General features: G+C 38.2%; 1 protein-coding gene across 1 annotated transcript; it reads left to right on the top strand.

Moving 5' to 3' along the window:
• The first annotated feature begins 1429 nt into the window (after positions 1-1429).
• On the top strand, positions 1430-3829 carry LOC144556703 (Erythronate-4-phosphate dehydrogenase family protein). Its single transcript, XM_078305100.1, has 3 exons — positions 1430-1987; positions 2169-2363; positions 3083-3829. The coding sequence occupies exons 1-3, from the start codon at positions 1619-1621 to the stop codon at positions 3308-3310; spliced, it is 792 nt and encodes a 263-aa protein (XP_078161226.1). The 5' UTR covers positions 1430-1618; the 3' UTR covers positions 3311-3829.
• Positions 3830-15270: the final 11441 nt, after the last annotated feature.

Raw genomic sequence — 15270 nt, 5'->3', positions numbered from 1 at the left:
TTAATTTTGATTCACAAAAGTAAATTTTGAAGAGTCGTCGTGTTATTTTCAGTGTTCTCTAATCGAGTGATGGAATTTCAAAATTCATTGTCTTACTAAAGAGAACCAACAATAATAAGTAAATCAATATTTATTCACAAAATATCTAAACGATAAGATGGGTTAAAGATTGACTATAATGTAGTACCGCACGACATAGAAATCTCAGCCGGATTGAAATTAGCGTCAGGTTAAACAAGGCGATGCAAATTTCAGTCTCTACGGTAGGGTACCGCACTAGATCTAAAACCTGAAAGACCGGTACTGGCAACACTCTGCATCCAAAGTTGAAATTTGCCGATCTAAAACATTTTCTTTTAGACGTCTAAGTGTCGTTTTATTCCTGCTTAAATAAAAAAAAAGTCTACAATTCTATTTACAAGTACGTAAATAATTTATTTCTTATTTGACTTGTAGATATTTCTACCAAATTATTATCAATTAATGGCTTGATGACATTTTGTCCGTCCATTATAATAAATAGTCAAATACCGTTTTTTAGGGATGATAATTGGGTAAAAATTTATAGCGTAGTTTTGATTTCATACAGTGCACGAACGATATGCAACGCTGTTTTTATTCTACAGTTCGCGCTGCATCAAGTCAAAAGTATTCTGTTAAAATCTTTACCCTGATAATTTATGCCATCAATCAAGGAGGGGATGTCTTCTATTTACAAGTACGTAAATAATTTATTTCTTATTTGATTTGTAGATATTTATACCAAAATATTATCGATTAATGGCTTGACTGACGACATTTCGTCCGTCCATTACAATTAATAGTCAAATACCCTTTTTTAGGGATGATAATTGGGTAAAAATTTACAGCGTAGTTTTTACTTCATACAGTTCACGAACGATATGCAACACTGTTTTAATTCTACAGCTCGCGCTGCATCAAGTCAAAACTATTTTGTTAAAATCTTTACCCTGATAATTTAGGGTAAATTTCGCTGTAGGTCACTAAACTTTGTTATTTGTCACGAATTGGTCACTCAATTTTGATTTGTCCCTTTTGAGTCACTCAACTTTGTTATTTGTCACAATCAAGTTCCTCTATACTTTTTCATCCAAAATTTTAACGGAATATTCCTATTCTGTCCAAAAAATTAACGGAATATACTCATTTCATTCAAAATATTAACGGAATAAGCATATTCCATCCAAAATACTAACGGAATTAGCATATTCCGTTAAAATTTTGGATGAAAAAATATAGAGGACTTGATTGGGACAAATAACAAAGTTGAGTGACTCAAAAGGAACAAATCAAATTTGAGCGACCAATTCGTGACAAATAACAAAGTTTGCCATCAATCAAGGAGAGGATGTCTGCAGCGCGATGGAAAATGGAGAAGATTTGAAACCGAAATTCTTATTCCATCCGAAACACGACCAGCTGGATTATCTGAAACCAGTTTTCTTATTCCTTGAATGAGAGAGAATAACCATACGGATTATTCCCGTCGTTATTCTCGCCCCTTTCCATCTCCCATCTCCTCCTCCCTCTCTCTAAACCTCAACCTCAGCGACTGAGAAATCTAAAGAGAGGGGAGAAATCTCGATTCCCTCTAATCATGGAGATTCCAGATTCACCACCTAACTCCATCCCCGCCGCGTGCACTCTCGAGATTCGCCTCTTCTACGTCCGCCTGTCGTCATGTGGGGGCGGAGCCTCCACAGCCGCTCCGTCGTACCTCACGTTAGATCTCACGGGTCACCGCGTTATCCCCCTTAAGCGTGACCGGGTCGACAGGACCGCAAAAGAAGCCACGTACGTGTCGACCGATCCAGTGCGGCTCGCCACGTCAGCGGCTGATTTCGAGGTGTCAGATGACCTAGGGAATCTCCTGTTGTGTGGGACCCTCGAGAGAGTCGACGGGCCATGGAGTAACGGAAAGACCGGTTGGAGCATGGCTTGCTACTCTGCGGTGTCGTGTTCCATGGTAATTCTGACCTGAGCTGGTTTCTTACTGATTCTAGCATGGTTCTATCAATGAAACGTTGATTAATTGATTGAATCCTCAGTAGGTGCTAATAGGACCACATGGCTGGAATTCTCCACAGCTTAAATCCGATTAAGGCATAAATTTCTCAGCTCAATTTTCTGTATTATATTAAATGCAGGGTAAGATGGGTGTAGAGGTTTCTATGGCAGGCGCTTTTGCTGGTACACCGGTGATTCTAACACAAACAGTACAGCTCAGCCCTAGGAAGAAAGTCATCAGACAAGGTGGGTTGGATTCAATACCAGAGGTTGAGGAGGCACTGGTACAGGCGCGGGAGAATGGTGATTTGAATCATCGAACTTCGCCTGAATCGGTACAGACTGACCTTTCATGCTTGGTTAGATGCATGCAAGGACAACTTTAGCATATGGTACCATTACATGGTGCCTGTCCGGTACTTCTCCTGTATTTTACCAATACAATTGTTTTTATTGTCTGATTGTGGTTTCAATATCTATCCGGTATATTACTAGTAACATTTGATGGTTCTTTTCAAATAGCCAACTTTAAAGAGTTCAACTTTAACCTATATAATGCTTAGCAGAGTAGAACTAGGGTGTTCTTAAGGGTGAGCTTAAATCCAAGACCTATCAAAATGACTTCAAATGACGAATCCAAACCATTGAAACCGATCTACTTCATGATGAGTGATGTGTTTACATGTCAAATTTATAAATAATCGAATTAATTTAGTATAAAGTCAAAAGGTAAAAAAAAATGAATGTATTAAAATTAACTCTAGAACTTCTTTGTTTTTACCACTTGACTTCACATTAATTTAATTTGAATATTTGTAAATTCAACATGTAAATGCATCACTCGTGAAGTATATCGGTTTCAAGGGTTTGTTTTCCTCATTGGAAGTCATTATGATAGGTTTTGGAGTTAAGCTTACCAAAGAGCTACTCTTCTTAGCAATACACCCTAGTTCTACTCTTCATAGCAATATATGATAACTCCTGTTGTTGTACTTGATATTTCTGTAGTAAACTCTATCTTATAGTACATTTTTGTTCTCTAAAATCTGAATAGGTGTCAACAGAAGGTGATGAGTTTGATCAGCATAACAATGTTGGGCCCACTTACTACCCTGAAGGCTGGTACCAAGACGAAGATGGCCAACTATCTTGGTTCAATGCTGGTGTAAGAGTCGGGGTTGGGATTGGCCTTGGTATGTGCGTTGGGATAGGAATAGGTGTTGGTCTGCTCATGAGATCATACCAAGCCACAACTCAAACCTTCAGGAGGCGGTTTTTCTGATGAAAATAGAGAAAAGGTGCTGACACCAAATTTTGCACTTCATATTTCAGTGAGGAATGAAGGCAAGACATTTTTTTTTTGAAGAAAAAGGAAAGTAATGTTAGTGGGGATAATTTCCTGTTTTATATGAAAGTTGATAAGATATTTCGGGGTTTGCAACAGATGAAATTGGAATTGCGCGTCTCAAGTGAGAGATGACATTGCAACGCCAGCCACAATGACATTGTGTAAATGTCTGCTGTAAATAAAGATGTCACTCATAGAGTAGTTTGTTTTTACTGTAACGGCTTCTCTGACAAGGATTCCCTGTTTCTTATCTGAGTGGGGCAGTCAAAGAGAATATATGTATGTTGTTGAGATAATAGAGTTGGTTTCTTCCGGCAGTATTGTACATCGTTCTTTTATTGCATAGAGTGAGAATAATGTGCCATGTAACGTTTAAGCAGGTATTCAAGTAAATATCAGATGTATGCTTTAACAGTGTAAACTGATATTGTATCATTATTCTTCATTTTTTCACTCTTGATTTAATTCAATAGACTTGATGTATGGTAGAGACAACAAGCATACTATATAAAATAAGGGTGTACTAGTTTTGATGATGGTATACGGAATCATATTTTATTGTCGTGATAATGGTCTGTGATAATGGTCTACTTCAAGTTTATTAATAGAAAATAAATAAATAAAATATCATGAAATGAGATCGATTTGACGAAAATTTCATATCCAAGTAGAACGGGAATGATTACCCCGTCCAAGGGACGTGAGATTTTATCCCGTCCAGGTAACAAACCTGAGCTGCGTTGCTAATTAACAAAACACCGCTAATCGAGTAAAAGAAAAAATAAATACAGGACAGTACAAACTATAAGCCAGCGAAAAAAAAAAACTAAAACCCGAACGCATGAATCAACCCCGTCCGACTCCTTTTTTTTTTTTTTTTAATAACATGGTTGAAGTTGCCATTTGCGTTTTATTAGAAGTAAAAAGGTTGTGTACAATTATGAGTTGTGCATGTAGGCCACAGTGCCATGTGGAGCGCTACAAATCCCTACAGTTTGATTTCTTCATATAGAAAAACTTTAAAAAGAAATCTAGCAATTATTCTTCGAAATTTTTATTAATATTATAAAAAAAATTCAAAAACTACTCACGTTTTCGTTCGATTTCGAAAACTGACCAAATCAGTGGTATTTTTACTGGTTTTGATCAATCTTTCCGATAACAAAACAACCGATTTTGTTACATTGAACTGGTGATTTTTATCACCGGTGTGTTGAGAAAATCGGCGATTAAAAATTAATTTCAAAAAAAAATATCGGCGATTAAACTTAGGGCTATCGGTGATTAAACTTCTAGGGTCTTCGGTGAAAAATAATCATAAAATATAATAATATATATCTAATTGGACATATTTGTAATAAAAATTAATTTAGGGCTATCGGCGATTAAATTTCTAGAGTCTTTGGTGAAAAATAATCATAAAATAAAATAAAATAATATATATCTAATTGGACTTCTTTGTAATAAAAAATAATTTAGAGTTATCGGCGATTAAACTTCTAGAGTTTTCGGTGAAAAATGACCATAAAATAAAATAATATATATATCTGATTGAACATTTTTCTAATGAAAATTAATTTAGCGTTAAGAAAAAAGTCCAATTAGATATATATATTATTTTATTTTATAGTTATTTTTCACCGAAGACCCTAGAAGTTTAATCGTCGTTAACGCTAAATTAATTTTCATTAGAAAAAATTCCAATTAGATATATATTATTTTATTTTATGGTCATTTTTCACCGAAGACCCTAAAAGTTTAATCGTGAATAACCCTAAATTAATTTTATTACGAAGAAGTCAAATTAGATATATATTATTTATTTTATGGTCATTTTTCATCAAAGACCCTAGAAGTTTAATTGCCAATAGCTCTAAATTAATTTTTATTATAAAGAAGTCCAATTAGATATATATTATTTTATTTTATGGTTATTTTTAATCAAAGACCCTAGAAGTTTAATTGCCGATAGTCCTAAATTTGTTGTAAAATCTGGTCTTGATCGTTAGAGAAATTTTTGAATGTACCCGCTAACCTAGACCGTTTCCCAACACACTAGTGATAAAAATCACCGGTCAATGTAACAAAACAATTGTTTTGTTACCGGAAAGACTGATCAAAATCGATAAAAATACCACTAATTTGCTCAGTTTTCAAAATCGAACGAAAACGTAAGTAGTTTTTAAATTTTTTTTAATATTAATAAAAATTTCGAAGAATAATTGCTAGATTTCTTTTTAAAGTTTTTCAATATAAAGAAATCAAATTGTAGAAATTTATAGCGCTACACATGACACTGTGGCCTACATGCGCCATGATTGTACACAACCTTTTTACTTCTAATAAAACGCAAATGGCACCGATTTTTTTAAAAATACCCAAATAATAAATAAAATTAATAAAAATAACCAGAATATCAAGAAATTTCTAAAAATACCCCCCCGCGGATAATATCCGCGCCCCGGAATATTAATTCCCCCCCGCGGATATTATCCGCGCCCCGGACTGTAAATTACCCCCCGCGGCACACGAATCTTGAAGCAAACCCGCGGCTCCGAATTTTTGCTTCCAAGCGCGGATATTATCCGCGGGCCGACCCCTTTATTTTCAGATCCGAAACACAGATCTTGAAGCACTCTTTCTTCTCCAAACCCTGACCTGACCTCTGTCCGCGCGTTGGCCCCTTGCTCCGCCGAATCCCACCCGCCAGCACTCCCTTCCTCCGCCAAAACCTACCCGTTGCTCTCTTCTTGCTCCGCCCTACTCCATTGTTGGTCCGGCCCGGTCGATTCTTCCCTTCCTCTCTACATTGCAAGGTGGCAGTGGTGGCCGGTGAACCAGTAGAGGTGGCTGATCAGAGTCTCGATTTTCGATTGTTAATTTGTTAGTTTCCTCTTTCAATTAGTTTAGTTTGATTTTCCTCTTAATTAGTTAGTTTAGTTTGAATTTTGATTGCAATAAAAAAATTAGTGGTTTGAGGTTGAAAATATTGTAGAATTAGATGTAGGAGGTATTGCATTTTTGTATAGTTTGTAGGAATTTAAATGACCAAGGTTTAATTTATGAGAAATTTTAGAATGTAGGTGTTCGGTAAATTTATGAAAAATTTGTTAGGAGGTATGTTTTTTATTTTTATTTTTTTAAAAGACGTAATATTACAAGTAAACTATATTAAGTATATGAATACTAATAATTGATTATGATTAATATAATTTTTTTTGGAGAGAAGAAGCATATTATATTATTGATGTTTTTGGAGTCTTTTGAAATGCAAGTGACTTTATTTGAAAATTGTTTTCGGAGAAAAGAAGCATAGAATCCGAAATTATTTTTTAGTGTCATGATAAGTTTCTTGATGTTTATGATGTGTTCATGTGACATATTATATATTATTTAATCATTTATTAAACATATGTAGGTTTTAATAAATTTAGTTTTTAGTTGTTTTGAAATAAACAATCAAATAAAATTAAGGACTAATGCTATAATTAATGATGTACCTTGTACAATTTACAATTTTAGATCACTTATTATGTAGACCAAAAATTTAGAGCACTTGCTATAAATATCAAAGGAAGTTGGAAAAGTAATTATTCAAATATTCAATTTTTGTCCAATACAGAGTTTTTTTTAACTAGGAAAAAAAATCAATTATGTATATTTGAAAAGTGAATCCAGCATAAATTTGGAGTATGTTAGAATAAGAAATAGATGTATGTAAGAATTTTTAAAAGAATGCAATGGTTGGAGACTTGGAGATTAAATTTGGAGTTATGTGCATAATGTAAAACCATAATTTGTTTGTATTTTAGGGAACATGAGTATGTAATTTTTTTTTTTAATAGCTTCTTATATTAGAGAATTTTTAAACTTGTGTAATTATAAGATTCGTATCTATTGCTCTGCAGCATTATTTGTTTGTTTGTGAAGAATTACAATGTTGTATTTGTCCATTTCTGTTATGAATCTCCTTTGTTAGTTAAACACTAGTACACTACCAAAATTGTAGTTATTGTTTGCATAGAGTAATTTCAATAGGACAAAAGGTTGGTTTTTGCTAATGAGCAAAAGGAAAAAAAATGATACTTTCTTACCTTTTACAGAGTATCTTTTTTCCTTGTCTTGGTAAAGTTTTAGTAAATATTCTTGTACAACAATATTAGATCTTTTTTTAAATTAGGACCATGATTTTTTTTTTACGTTTTGGGTATTTTTAAAATTAGTTGAATTGTTTGCATTAGTTGAATTGTATATATAATATAATGTAATATATGTATTGTGATTAATTAGTTGAATTGTTTGCATTGGTCCAATTTCATGAATTGTGAGAATTGTGATTAATTAGTTGAATTTCTTTATTTCTTACATGTTACGGTAAAATACTAAAATTATGTTGTTGAGTAATTATTTTTAAGAGAATTTGTTGTGATCTTATTAAGTGTAAGATTAATTAAAATGACTTCTAATTTATTATATAGTTACAAATTTTTATATCCTAACCGTGTGACTGTATATATATAAACCATTGTAATAGTTAACTAATAAATTAAAATACAATAACAAATACAATAACTCTTTAACATTTTATTTAATAATAGTTAGGAATAAAATGACCCATATTAAATGGCAACACATATTTCAGTGATAAAGCATTTCTATTAGTTATGTAATTATACTAGATTTAATTATTTTATTATAAATAATGAATTAATGTAGCTTTCACTTTCATATAGAAAATTCATTTGAGTTTATTTTACCCGAATAATCCAATTTTTTGCATATTAGTCTAATTTAACAAATTTTTACCGCAATTAGTGAATTGTACCCAATTGTAGCATGTCTAATTTTTTTTTAACGTAGGATGGCGGCTAGGGGACGGGGACGGCCTAGGAGAGTACCACCACCGGACCCTGATCTTGAGCCAATTCCCGATAACAGCACGGAACATTTCAGTCCTCTGTTATGGATGACTCACGCAGAGCACCGAGTTTCACTGGCGTCTATTGAGGTACTTGATTACTTTTTTAAGTTTAAATTTTGTGGAGTTGTCGTATTTTCAGTTTTTTATGTTATTTACTTCTTTCAACACAGAGTGAGGACACTGTAGATGCCAGGAGTCGGCATCCTAGTATACAGTACCACCCGTTGATGGACCAGTATCTGCAGAATTTGGGATTGCATCATTTGGTCGATATTATGGAGACGGAGACTAAGGCCATTAATGGGTCCCTCATTGCAGGACTAGTAGAGCGATGGCGCCCTGAGACTCAGACGTTCCACCTACCGTTCGGAGAGATGACAGTGACTCTCCAGGACGTTAGTGTCCTATGGGGGCTGCCCATCCAGGGTGAGCCTGTTGGTGGCATATCTGACCCCCTTGAGCAGGATGATGACATGATCAATGTCAGACTCGCAGAGCTGTTGGGAGCTGAAGGAGATATACGGGATTATAATGGGAAGTCGAGATACGCTATCAAGAAGACGAAGCTGCGAGCTCTGTTTGCGGGAGGTCTGGATCGGCATGCCACGGAGCTCGAGATTCAGAGGTACTCAAAAAACTATCAGGAAATAAATTTAAATTGTACTATAATTAATGTCGAAAAATGAGTTACCTTCTAATTTTAATATTACAGATATACACGGGCCTTCCTGATGGACCTATTTGGTTGTATTATGTTCCCTGATTCGAGCGGTGATACTGTCCCGCTGATGTATCTGGAGCTGGTGCGGGACCTTGAGCCGGATAAAAAGTACAACTGGGGTGGGGCAGTCCTGGCACATCTTTACTTCAACTTGTACCAAAGTTGTCAGGTCAGTAAGTTCTTCTTATCTTATTTTAAATTTTTGAACATCTATGTGATGGCTAATATTCTTCAAATTACAGAAGAAACAGAAGGTTATGTACGGGCCAGTAATTTTACTGCAGCACTGGGCATGGTCACGGATACCGGTGGGGGTACCTGTGCTGAATGAATCGCCAGAATGGGGAGTTCCCACGAATGAAGACTGTCATGCATTTGGCAAGAAATTTTATGGACATCACCTGTACAAGAACCAGCCTCACGGAAAACCAGTAGGTATCAGGCTGGTCCGAGGACAGATTCAGAGCCTGGGTGACACGCAGGTGACCTGGACTCCGTACCAGGAGCTATACAGTGAGGGGAGGCTGCCGCATACTGTAGCAGATGATTCGGCGGTGTGGCTATACAGGGGTCCACTGGTGTGCTTCTGGATAGTGGAGTTCCACTATCCGGACCGGGTGCTCCGTCAGTTTGGATATCCTCCACTCATCCCCACAGATCCAGACGTCCCGAGATCTGAGATCAGGAGGCTACACGGGTAAGTTATGTTATTCTATTATTTAGTAGTGAACATTGGTTACTGACTTTGCAACTAACATATTAATTACAGGATGACGCACGGCAATCACCCCGGCAGAGATTGGAGTATGTTTTACGAAATACACTACGGAATGGCCAGAAATATGATTGCCAACTTGTGGCACATGCCGGAGGATGGGGTGCAGTTCCAGGGAGATCCTCTACTGAGATACGAGGCTTGGTACGTACGTGTCTGCATGGCCTCGGTTTATCTAGAGGGAGATTACGGCAATTTTCTTCGCGGGAAGATATTCTCAGATGATGGTTATACCCCCACTGGCCGGAAAGGTGCTCGTCAGGTAATGCATAATTTTGAGAAATATGAACTATTTTGCTTAATTTTTACTAAATCTAGCCTTGTTTTTTTTTAGCTGCTGGTAGCGCTTAAAGGTGCCGCGCGTTCAATCGTCTGTCTTGGAAAAGTAGGCTACAGAGCAGTCGGGCATGCGATGTTGAACTTGGTTGCCCCTTGTATTGAGGACAACGGCCACGAGGCAAAGCTGGTCACTATGCTACGAGACGCTGGAGAGAATATTGATTGGCGCAAGATAAAATCGGATGAGCCTGATGCGCCACCTGTTCAAACCAGTGAGATGCCACCGACCCCGACAGAGCAGCCAGGGTGGGACTATCATCATTTCGTACTTACTAGGACCGGTTGGCACGCCTACCGTGACGAGCATGGACGTCCAGTTCTTCCCCCGGTATATGATACTTTATTTTATTTATTTCTTTATTTTAGGTAAAGATTCAGTAAAAATTTACTATGTTATTGGTATCCTTGTAGGGTCCTGCATACATGCCGCCACCACCTGAGCAGCACGAGTCTCCGGAGATCCAGCCTGAGCAGGATGATGAGAGGTTCACTTTCAGCCTTTCAGATTTACCTCCAGCTGATCAGTGGGATACAGCCGCCTCTCCGGGTCAGCCGTATCCACCGATGCCTCATGACTGGGAGGCTTCTGGGAGCGGGACTCAGACTGACTGTGCATCTCAGTTTGTAGAGTCCCTATTCCAGACCCCACCGCCACCGCCAGCTACCTACACGGCCGAGCCCAGAGATCCATGGAGTGTAGCACTCACGATGAGCGCACAGGCCGAGCCCGAGGAGATGGTTACACCAGCTCGTAGAGCGCAAGGTGCAGAACTACAGTGGCAAGACTGGCGTCAAAGGAATTTCAGTAGGGAAAATAGAGGTCAACCACCTCACCGGTTTAGCCCTTCAGAGTATATTTGAGATAGATCTTATTTGCAGTTATTGTTTTAGTTTAGATTAGTTTTATTATGTTTTAGTATGTTTGGAGTTATTATGTTTTTCTTATGTGTTATTATGTTTCGTTATGTTTTATTACGATTTGCAGTTTAGATTTACTATTTTGGTATTTACTTTAAAACATATTCTCCAAATACACATCAAATTAATACGACAAGTACACAATAAAATTAAGTTCATACAATAATACGACAAGTACAAATTGAGTTCATACAAACATATTCTCCAAATACAATAATACGACAAGTACAAATTGAGTTCACACAATAAAACATATTCTCCAAATACAATAATACGACAAGTACAAATTAAGTTCATACAAACTTCTAACTTAACAGTTAGAACTAATTTAAATTGAACTTCAAATACAAATCGAACTACATGCATAACGAAGTGAGAAATGTACTATTCCTTGTAGTTTAGAAAAAATTTTCCTTCATCTTTGAAGGTACACGAGTCTTAGTCTTGGTCTTAGCCTTAGGCGGCGTCGCTACATTAGTTTCTTCTTTCTTTGATCCATAACCGTAGTGGTTTTCTACAAAATCATCATCAGATATGTCATTCCGGTTAAAAAATTCATATATATGCAGTTGTCTCGGACAGTCACTTCTAGTCTTTCCGCAAAAGCAACATGTGGGGTTTTTGTTTTCCTCGCTCTTTCCTCTAGTATTGTTGTCCATCCTTCTCGTCTACAATTTACAAAATAATAATTAGAAAAAAAACGTTCATACATATACAAATAAAGTTAATACAAACCTCAAAATAAAAATTGTTCACAATACTTTCAAATAGTGCATTACTATGAAAGAGCACTGATGTTAATTTCTACGACTTCGAAGAAATTGGAATCCTAGTAATCGTCCAGATCCCCATGATGATGTGCTCCTTCTGGCTGGTTGCACTGTTTCTTCTTGCTGGTATGCTGTCCCAGATGGTCCTGCGCCAGATGTGCTCCTTCTAGCTGGTTGAACTGCATCTTCTTGACGATGTCCTGCTTGAGATGTGCTCCTTCTTCCAGCTTGAGATGTGCTCCTTCTTCGCTGGGTAGTACCTGAAGGCCCTTGCATCCCAACCGCCTCTCCTCCTGACAGTCTTTCTCCCATTGCCTCCCTAAACATCATAGTTGCATTTTCACGGTCAGCTGTACGGCTTCTGGATGTGCTTCGCCGCGCCCCTCGCAATCCGCTTGACTCTGCCATGACTCGTTCGTTTTCTGCTGCATTTGCTGCGTTATGAGCATCTGCATCCCACATATGTTACTTAATAACCTGTTCAATATTGGAATGAAATGTAACCATTTTTCAAGGTTGAATGTTACATACCTCGACTCTGCCTATCAGTAGTGGAACGGCGAGGACGGTGCCCCTGTCGCCTACCTTGCATTTCATCCATGGTCATTACATGACGGATGTGTTTTCTCCTACCACGCCGTATCCAATCTTTGTTTGGCTCAATTTTAGGAGTAGTGGTCGCAGGCCAATTTTCAGGATTGCCATAAGGAACAAATACAGCATTCCAAGTACTCAAAAGGTAGTCCACCCTATACCGGTGGTCAACAAATAAGTCGGGTGACCAGTTTTTTTGGCGACAGACAACTAACACATGAGCGCACGGAATTCCAGTTAATTGGATACCTCTGCATGTACATTCAACTGCTCTCTCCGGCCCGAATGTCACGATATACTGGAACCTTCTATGAAGCATGGACATAGTTCCATCCTGCATTTGGACTACCGGAACATATTCATTTGGGCCCGTGACTTCGTACTTACCTTCGCCGTGCGAGTATGCGATGACATCCATTTCTATAGCTTTCACCCACCGTTTGGCGAGCTTAACATGTACCCGTTCGGAAAAAGGCTTTCCTGCATCCCTTTGTTCCATCGCTGCCTGCCGCCGCTGCACAAACCAACTATTGCACTTGTAGAATGTCTCCTCCACAAGTGCAGCCACGGGCAACATACGGCTCTCCTTGAAGACAGCGTTAAGGGACTCGGAGCCGTTTGTTGTCATGATACCAAATCGGTATCCTCCATCACAGGTTTGGAAAATTTTATCAAAATTTGATTGCTCCATGACATCATTAGGACGTACTTTGCCCACTCTCCTTAAAAAAGCATTACACCTCGGATTTTGCTGCAATAAAACAAAGTCAAATTACACAAAATGCATCTTAAATAATCGAAAATGACATAAATTAGACAATATTAGACATACCATGGCGAAATCTTCGAACATCTCCTTCAGCCTTCTTGGCTTCTTCTTCCTGGCTCCTAGTTTGAACCTAGTTCCGTACCATGCGTCCTTCCCACAGGCCTGGACAAGGTTATCAGCAACGTGTTGGATACAATACCTGTGCACAAAATTATCACTGTCCCATCCGTATTCAGGTTTCAATGCAGCTTTTATCCCCTTGTGTTGGTCTGATATAACACATACGAATCTATTAACACCAATCACATTAATCCTAAGCCAATGTAAGAACCATCCCCAATTATCTTCATTCTCCTTTTGCACAATTGCAAATGCTAGGGGTAGCAATTGGTTCTCGGCATCATAGCCGCAAGCCATCAAAAGTCTTCCCTCATACCGCCCAGAAAGGAAGGCTGCATCTATACTGATCACCGGCCTTAGGTAACCAAATGCGGTGATGCATGGTCCGTAAGCCCATGCCACGGCCACGAATTCCACAACACCTTGCTTGACCAGTCCTGTATCTTTATCGAAGCTCGGCTTGGTCCGAAATAGGTGCCTCGAGCCAGGATTCTTGTCACATATCCCGAGAAGTAATAGTTTCATAAAGTTGTACGACTCCTCCCAACTCCCAAATTGCCGGGCTACTGCAAGCTCGCGACCTCTCCAAAGTTTGTTGTACTTCGGGGTTATACTGCCAAACCTAACTTTCACGCAGTGTGCCACACTCCGGATGCTCATAGTGGGGTTTTCCTTAATGTTAGGCCCGATGATATCTGCGATAATTGATGCCGTCAATTGTGCATGGTCGATCCTGGTGTACTCAGATGTGCATGTGTGAGCCGTGTCTTGCTCAGTTATCTTCCATGTATCTCCAATTTTTGTTGCTCTTGCCTTCAGTTTAAAACGACAACCCGAAGTGCGGCATCTAATTTCTAGCTTGGATGTGTCACTTCTCTTCGTATATATCTCTTGGTTCTTGTCAACATGGTACTCTCTGATCTTTTTCGTCAGTTGCTTTTTGTTGGCGAAGAATTGGCCTGCTGCGAGCTCACTCTTGTATTCAATCCGATGACCGTAGTAAGAAACATCTGCTTCTTGAAAAGCAGATGTGTCATTGAAGTTTAGGAACGGGTGAGTCTCAGAACGGCCACTTAACGGCATATCTCTATTTTGCCTCACAGTTGGCTGTGTGTATTCTTCTTCATCTTCTTCATCTTCTTCATCTTCTTCATCTTCCTCATCTACCTCATCATCCAAGTCTCCTTCCCCCCATTCATCCCCAGTTTGCAGATTCTCATCCGGTACCTCGTTCATAAATTCAAATTCTGACTCGTTTGGATCTTCATGTACTGGTGGCGGTCTGGGGTGAGGATTTGGTTCAGGTCCAGGTAAGGATGGAGAACCTACGGATATAGGTGGGATAAAAGGTGGACATTGTGGTTGGGGTTGGATAAAAGGTGGAGATTGGGGTGAATTACTGTATATTTCTGGTTCTGGTTCTAGTACTGGCATTGGTTCGGGTACGAATAGAGGAGTGTGTGGTTCATAATTTGGTTGATAATTTTCTACAGCCAAATTTTGGGATGAACATCTAGCTCCTGACTCTCTGTTAATTCGGCATGCAAAAACTTCCAACAGAGGATCACCGGACCTCACAACCTTCCTAAGCAGGCCTCTAAATGCTCCTTCATCTCGCAATGTGATTCTGAGATACTTTCCTGCTTGGAGCATACGGGCCTGTATTTCTAATTTCCAGTGATTCCTATTGTAGCCGCTCGCTTCATAAATAAGCGAATGCAACTCCTCGAATGAGAAATTTTCTTCAACCCAATACGTATTTACTGGAGGTTTGGAGTAACGTACACCATACTGATCATTTATGAATTTCCCTCCAAAATGTAATGAAATTCCAATAGACATTGCCAATGAACTACATTCGTAAATGTCAAATATTTGGTCAGTTTACTAATTTCAATTGTCAACAGTATTTAGGAACGGTATATATGAACAGTATTTAAACAGTGATTGAACAGTGCATATGAACA

This window comes from Carex rostrata, chromosome 7 (genome assembly GCF_964058835.1).
Source record: "Carex rostrata chromosome 7, lpCarRost1.2, whole genome shotgun sequence".
Taxonomy (NCBI): domain Eukaryota; kingdom Viridiplantae; phylum Streptophyta; class Magnoliopsida; order Poales; family Cyperaceae; genus Carex; species Carex rostrata.
This window is presented reverse-complemented; position numbering and strand designations above follow the sequence as displayed.